This window comes from Rhinopithecus bieti, unplaced genomic scaffold (assembly GCF_001698545.2).
Source record: "Rhinopithecus bieti isolate Rb0 unplaced genomic scaffold, ASM169854v2 scaffold_38625, whole genome shotgun sequence".
NCBI lineage: Eukaryota > Metazoa > Chordata > Mammalia > Primates > Cercopithecidae > Rhinopithecus > Rhinopithecus bieti.
The window spans coordinates 144,212-152,576 of NW_016816075.1; the positions used below are offsets into that span (position 1 = coordinate 144,212).

An 8,365-nucleotide genomic window follows, 5' to 3' on the forward strand; every position below is an offset into this window, starting at 1 on the left:
CCAAGTTCAAGTGATTCTCATGCTAGAAGGTAGGTTAAAGTTCCAGGTAAGCAGCTGTTTATAAGAAAATAAGTTAGAGTCTCATGCAAGGAAAGGCTGGGTTAGTCTCCTAGACTTCTCTTTGTAAGAGGCTGGGTTCTGTATGGAACAGAAGCTGCGTCAGAGTCCCAAGTTTCTCTATTTAAAACCATAAAAGTACTATTAGTTTAAAACATAGGAACTTCTCAGTCTACCAAAACATCCCTTTTTGAACCCCTGCTGGCTATATGCTCCACCAACTCTACCTGTTTCCTGTCCTGTTGGCATGATATTACTAAGGATAGTTTGGAACTTCAAGGGCTTCCTTGGGAAAATTTACATCTCCCCCAACTGTCTCCTCCAAAACCTCTCCCTTCCCATTGCTTCTGCTCCTTCTTCCTTTTACCACTTTTGATCTTCCCTTTAAGCTCTCTTGAATCCTTTCATAGGTCCCTCTTCAAACCCCTACCTCTTCCATCCCTCTATCTATTCCTGCCAGACCATTCCCTTCCTACTTCAGTCTCTTAACTCCCTATAATCACTTGAACTTTGGGACCCCTCCTCCCATCAGGGGCTCTCAAGAGACTGAGGGAACCCTGAAAGCAACCACCTGAGACTAAAAGAGAAAAAAAAAACTAATTGGAAATAGACTGGACATTGAACCTTTAAATTCCTGAGTCTCCTTTGCCAGTAAAAGCAGCCCTTCTACCCCATCTGAGAAGATTAACCCTACTGTTCCTGAAGCACTTTCAGTGGCTTCTCCTGAGGTACTTGCCTTGACGGGCACTGCCGATTCCCTTAAGAGCCTATGCTCACCATCCTTCTTTGCTTTTAGACATATAACTGGACTCAAGTCAAAGCAGGTCCCAAAAGGTAAAGCACAAAGAATGACCCATGAGGATGTGCGTACACCAAAAGAACGGCATGATTCATTTAATTTATGCAGACAGATCTAGAAACTATACAAGGATATGGATATCAAGGGTGTATGATAAAGGCGGAAGAAACAAAAAGTTGGATCAGGCTGAATTGATTGATATGGGCTCACTAAACAGAGATTCTGAATTTGATATTGCTGCTGGAGGGATTAGAAAGGGCTCTAACAGTTTGGTTGGCTGGCTGGCTAAACATGGACCAAAAGGTGGTCTACACTAAATGAAGTTGAAATGCCAGAACTGCCTGGGTATTCTGCAGAGGAAGGTATCCAAAGAATTGGACTGTTGGAGGGGATTTATCATGTGAGACCTATCCATCTACTCTGGGAGGGTCCAGAGGACACACCTGTCACCACTGTGAGAAACAAATTTGTAATGGGAGCTCAAGCATCCTTGAATCGCTCTGAGTGCTCTTGTCTGTAGGCTGGAACTTACAGTGGGAACTGCAGCCACTGAGTAGGGAAACCTAAGTGCAATGGGGATAGTTGGATCCTGGGGTGGCAGGGGTTAAAGGGAGGTACTTAATCGCCAAATGCAAGGTGAACATGGCTACCACAATAGACAGCAGAGTCAAAGCAACAATCAGAATAGTCTGATTCACAGAGACCTATGGCATTGGCTAGTTGATCATGGTGTCCTGAGAAAAGAAACAGACAGGCAGTCTACACAATAATAAGTTGATCTGTATAAGCAGAGGAGTTCTAGGTCAAGTGAACAAAACTCTAACTTGAATCATAAAAGCACAAAGTCACAGCCCTTCAATCAATTCCCAGACTTGAGCCTATTTACCGACTCAGACCCAGAACCCCTTGAATGAAGGGGAAGCCAGGTCCCCTTAGGGAAGGACCCTGGTACACTGCCAAAAACTTATACTATGAAATCTTTCTCCCAGTGTTCCCCAAAGGGACCTATGGCCTTTTTATCAAGATAACTAGGTATTGGGAAAAAAGAACAATCAGACATTTTGGGAATTACTGGACACTGGCTCTGAACTGCCACTAATTCCAGGAGACCCCAAACACCACCATGGTCCACCAGTCAGGGTAGGAGCTTACAGAAGTGTAGTGGTTAATGGAGTTTTAGTTGAGGTCCATCTCACAGTGCGTCCAGTGGGTCCCTGAACCTATCCTGTGGTTATTTCCCCAGTTCCTGAATACATAATTGGAAGGACATATTCAGTAACTGGCAGAATCCCTACATTGGTTCCCTGACCTATGGAATGAGGGTTACTATGGTGGGGAAGGCCAAGTGGAAGCCACTAGAGCTGCCTCTACCTAGGAAAATCGTAAACCAAAAGCAATACCACATTCCTGGAGGGACTGCGGAAATCAATGCTACCATCAGGGATATGAGGGATGCAGGTATGGTGATTCCCACCACATCCCCATTCACCTTTCCTATTTGGCCTGTGCAGAAAATAGACGGCTTTTTGAAGAATGACACATTACTGTAAATGTCACCAAGTGGTGACTCTAATTACACTTGCTCTTCAAAATGTGGTTTCATTGCTTGAGCAAATTAACATATTCCCTGGTACCCAGTATGCAGCTATTGATCTGGCAAATGTTTTTTTGTGATACTTGTTAGTAAAGACCACTAGAAGCAGTTTGGTTTTGGCTGGCAAGGCCAGCTATACACCTGTACTGTCCTACCTCAGAGGTATATCAACTCTCCAGACCTATGTCATTATTTAGTCTGCAGGCATCTTGATCACCTTTCCCTTCCACAAGATATCACACTGGTCCATGACATTAATGAGATAATGCTGATTGGACCTAGTAAGCCAGAAGCAGCAACTATGCTAGACTTATGGGTAACATATTTACATATCAGAGTGGGAAATAAATCTGAAAAAAATGTAAGGGCCTTACACCTCAGGGAAATTTCTAGGGGTTCAGTGGTACAGGGCATGTCAAGATATCCCTTCTAAGGTGAAGCAAAAGCTGTTGTACCTTCCTATAAGGAAAAAAAAAAGGCACAATGCCTACTGGGTCTCTTTGGATTTTGGAGGTAACACATTCCTGATTTGGGTAAAGCTACTCTGGTCCATTTACCAAGTTATCCAAAAAGTAGCTAGTTTTCGATGGGGCCCAGAACAAGAGAAGACTCTACAACAGATCCAGGCTGCTGTGCAAGCTGCTCTGCCACTTGGACCATAGGATCCAGCAGATCCAATGGTGCCTGAAGTGACAGTGGCAGATGGGGATGCTGTTTGGAGCCTTTGGCAATCCCCTATAGGTGAATCACAGTGCAGATCTTTAGGATTTGGGAACAAAGTCCTGCCATCCTCTAGTAGTGGATAACTACTCTCCTTTTGAGAAACGCTTTTTGGCTTGCTATCGGGCCAGAATTTACTCACCCACTGAATTTAAGCATATTAGTTAGTGGAGAAGAAACTTAACAAGGATTTCCTCAGTAACAGCAAGTGAACATGGAAGAGCTCAGTGCTGAACCTCTGCCCCACAGTGGGGGTGCTGGAAATGTGGCATAGAGAAGACCCACTCCCCACTGCTGCTGATAGCACCCAAGTCCTTCTGATTGAGGCCCAACCTGTTGATGGTCTGAGGCCAGCAGCAGGCTCTGGTGCACTGGGCCTGGGCATTATTGGGACCATGTTGCTTGAGAATGTACCCCAAAGTGGGTAGTCAACTCCATCTACTAAGGCTAAATACCTGTACAAAATTGACAGTCAACAAGAACCATAAGGGAAAGTTAAAAAGATATATATATTTGGTCTTCATCACCTGATATGGTTTGGATCTGTGTCCCCTATAAATCTCATGTCAAATTGTAATCCCCAGTGTTGGAGATGGGGCCTGGTGGGAGGTGACTGGATCATGGGGCAGATTTCTCATGAATGGGTTAGCACCATCCCCTTGGTGCTGTTCTCATGCTAGTGAGTGAGTTCTCATGAGATCTGGTTGTTTAAAGGTATGCAGCACCTCCCCCTCACTCTTACTCTTGCTCCCACCATGTAATATGCTTGCTTTCCCTTTGCCTTCTGCCATGATTGGAAGCTTCCTGAGGCCTCCTCAGAAGCAGGAGCCACTATGCTTCCTTTACAGCCTGTAGAACCATGAGCCAATTAAACCTCTTTTCTTTATAAATTACCCAGTCTCAGGCATTTCTTTATAGCAATGTGAGAACAAATGGACTAATACATGGTGTAACCTCAGATCAGACATGATAAACTTGGCCCTGCCCCCTCAGCCCTGAAAACAAAGAGATGGTCCTGTTCTCTGAAACTAAGGAGGCAATGGGTCCCCCCATCTCCTCAGCCTGTGCCTTCAGGGCCTGTGGTGGCAGCTACAGCCCTACTAGCTTCTGAACTATCCTCAAAGTCATTCTTCCCTTTTCTTGAAGGATAACATATGATCACAGTCAAAACAGCTTTACCATCACATTTCCTGCTTATAGAATCCCAGAAGTCCAAGAGCCTTCTTCCTTCATTTTCTCCTGTCTCTGTCCCCTTCAGTCCAACCTGGAAGCATTTCTAGTGAGACAGTTTATTGGATCCACAAGTCACATACCTAATCTCTTTAGTAATTGGTTGTCCAGACACACCCTTGGTATGTTCTTTCCAGAGTACACTTTCTGAATTTTTGCCATATGGATAGGCTGAAAATTTTCTATATCTTCAAGTTCTGGTACCTTTTTCCCAACAATTCTTTCTTCAATTTATCTCTTTCTTCTCACATTTTACTATAGCAGCACAGAGAAACCAGGCTGTGCTTTCAACACTGCTTGGAAATCTCCTCAAATAAATATTCAGGTTCATCACACACAAGTTCTACTTTTCACCCAACAGAATGCAATTCAGCCATGTTCTCTGGTACTTTATAACAAGGATCGCCTTTCTTCCAGTTTGCAATAATATGTTCCTTATTTCTGTCTGAGATCTCACTAAAAGTACCTTTAACATTCATGTTTCTACCAATAGTCTCGTTAAGGCAATCTAGGCTTTTCCTGTCAAGCATATCAAATCCCAGCCCCTAGCTTCAGCCTCTACCCATTACCCAATTCCAAAGCCACTTTCAGATTTTTAAGGTATTTATCACAGCTGCACCCCATTTCCAAGTATAAAACTCTGTATTAGTTTCCCAGGGTTGTTATAACAAAGTACCACAAACTAGGGGGCTCAAAACAACAGAAATTTATTGTCTCACAGTTCTGGAGGTCAGAACTCCAAAACCAAGGTGTTAGCAGGGCCATACTCTCTTTGAAGGTGCTAGGGAAGGAACTGTTCCACGCCTCTCTGAAATTCTGGTGGCCTCAAGTGTTTCTTGGCTTACAGATGTATCATTCTAGTCACATTCCATCTTCTCCCTGTGTATCTTCATATTGTCTTCCCTCTGTGTGTGTGTGTGTATGTATGTGTGCGCACGTGTCTGTGTCCAGTTTTCTCCTTTTTATAAGGACACCAATTATATTAGATTAAAGCCTACCCTAATGATCTCATTTTAGCTTGATTACTTCTGTAAAGACTCTATTTCCAAATAAGGTCACATTCTGGGGGACTGGGAGATTAGGACTTCAATATATTTTATTTGGGGGACACAATTTAACCCATAACAGGCTCCTCACAACTTCACAGGATGATTGTCCTTACCTACTGAGAGCAGGTGGCTGTAGTTCTCCAACATTACATCCTGGTACAGGCGTCTTTGTGTAGAGTCCAGTTGCTGCCACTCCTCTCTACTGAAGTCCACAGTCACATCCTCAAATGACACTGATACCTGTAACAACACAATCTTGTTCAAGGCAACATGATCAGCACTGGAGGATGGAGAGAAGACAGATAGGAAGTTCTTTTAATACTTTTCATCATAATATACCATATGGTATGCCCATTAAATACTTAGTGTGTATATACACACACACACACACACACACACACAATATTGTGTAGAATATAAAAATCTAATCATAAATTCCTGCTATTCATTATGTATGACATTTAGTCTTTCATTTATTAAAATTATAATTTTAGTAAGGATTTGACCTTGATCCTATTTTGTTGCTCATTTTTATGAGAAATTTGTGCTCTATAACTTTTAGAGGGAAGCACATATATCCCCTCCATCCCAATTTTTAACAATTTCACATAGCTCCTTCTCCTGTTGCTTTCATTTACTCTTCAAAATACTGCCTTTTCTCTTGATGCCCTTTTATTGCTCATTTCTAATTTAATTCCATGGTGGTCAGAAAGTATACTCTGTATGATTTCAACATATGGTCTATCTAGGATAATGGTCCATGTCTCCCTGAAAAGAATATATATTTGGCTATTGATGGCTGTAGTCTTCTGTAATATATAAATCAAGTTGGTTGAGTGTTGTTGAAATTTCCTATCGCATTACTGATTTGTTTTCTACTTGTTTAATCACTTATTTGTCAAGATTTTGGTAAAAACTGACAAATGTTAAAGTTTATATGGCTATGTGAAGGACCGAGAATACCCAAAAGCAAGAAAAGGTATGAAGGATTTATACCCCCTAATGTTAAGATTTACTGTAAAGCTACAGTAATTCCAGCAGTATGGGACGATGTAAGCACAGACAGATATATCATTAGAACAGAATAAAGTCCAGAAACAGATCCACACATGTACGGACAATTGTTTTTTGACAAAAGTGCCAATGTGATTCAATGGGCAAAAGGGAAGTCTTTTCAACAAATTGTGTTGGAAGAGATAGATATCAGTATTAGGAAAAAAACACAAACCTTGACCCACCCCTCAAACCATATACAAAAATTAACAAAAATTAAGTTTCAGTATGACTGCATTGCTTTTATCAGACCAACCTTCATACACGTAACAACTATAAACTCTGAACAAAAAATATTAACATACTAAGGAGCAACCCAAATCAGGCATCTATGGGAGGACAGCTGACACTTTGAAGAAAGGCTGGCACTTTAGCTTGTGAATAGGCCCAGTCAGTGCCATGTGGCACAACTAAAATTCCAAGAGAAGTGGTACATGCTTGTGGTCCCAGCTACTTGGGAGGCTGAGGCGGGAGGACTGATTAAACCTGAGAGGTCAAGGCTGCAGTGAGCTATGATTGCACCACTGCACTCCAGCCTGGGCGACAGAGCAAGACCCTGTCTCAAAAAAGAAAAAAAAGAGAGAGAGAGAGAGAAGAAAATAAAACTACCAGTGTTACTGATTTGAAGAATCAAAGGGGAGTTCTGCAGTCATCACTATCATTGGAAAATCAAGGGGGAATCCAGAAAGGCACTGAAAGAGAGAAGGGTGCCTAAATTCTGTGATGAACTCTGCCCAGATCTCTGGTTGACCAGCTAAATGAACTGAAATTTGAGCTACCACATACCACAGAGAAAACATTTCCTAGTTTGAGTCTAGCCAAGTTAAGTGCTCCCTACACAAAGCAAAACAAAAAAATAATCAACAATAGTCAGAGGAATTAAACAGAATCAAGCATCTCTAATATATGTTTCACAACAAAGATACAATCCAAAACAACTCAACAGAGAGACACAGAAAGTTGTGGAGAGAAAGGGAAGAGGCTCAAGAGAAAATGCACTCAGAGACTGACCTGAGGTGATCCAGATGCTAAAATTAGCAGAAAAGCACTTTAAATCAGTTAGTTATAATTATGCTCAAAAACATACAAATATGTTCATAATGAACGAATACATAGGATAGGCCAACTGAGAAATATAAACTATTAAAAAAACTGAAAAATACAATCTGAACCTAAAAAGTTCACTGGATGGGCTTGACAGAAGAATACGGATAACTGAAGGAAGAGGTAATTAACTTAAAGATAGACCAACAGAAATTATCCAATCTGAAAAGCAGAGAGAACAAAATTGAAAATAAAAACAAATAGTCTCAGGGATGATGCTATGGTTTGAATGTTTGTTATCCCTCCGAAATTTATGTTGAAACTTAATCCCAATGCAACAGTATTAAGAGGTATGGCCTTTAGGAGGTATTTAGGTCATGAGGGCTCATGAATGGGTTAGTGTTCTTTTAAAAGGGCTGGAGGGAACCAGCTACATCCTTTCTTTTTGACCTTCCACCCTTTCCACCATATGAGGACACAGAATTCACCCCCTCTGGAGGACACAGCAACAAGGCGCCATCTTGGAAGCAGAGAGCAGCCCTCACTGGACACCTAAGCTGCTGGTGCCTTTATCTTGGACTTTTCAGCCTCCAGAACTGTGAGAAATACATTTCTATTGTTTATGAGATACCCAATCTCAGGGATGTTGTTACAGTAGGACAAACAGACTAAGACAGATGAGTAAGACAAAAATCAAAAGATCTAACATACATGCAATTTAAGACCCAGAAGGGGAGAAGGGCAGAAAAGACATTTTTAAAAATAATGTGCAGAAATTTCTCAAATTTGGTGAAAGACATACGTTTATAGATTCAATAA

General features: G+C 41.6%; 1 protein-coding gene across 1 annotated transcript in view; it reads right to left on the reverse strand.

Annotated features, from left to right (window-relative positions):
- LOC108516693 (zinc finger protein 81-like) overlaps positions 1–6,764 on the reverse strand; it is a 34,402-nt gene extending 27,638 nt beyond the window's left edge. The window contains 2 exon segments of the mRNA XM_017854299.1: positions 5,563–5,689; positions 6,759–6,764. Of these exon segments, the coding sequence (XP_017709788.1) occupies positions 5,563–5,689; positions 6,759–6,764 (133 nt within the window).
- Positions 6,765–8,365: the final 1,601 nt, after the last annotated feature.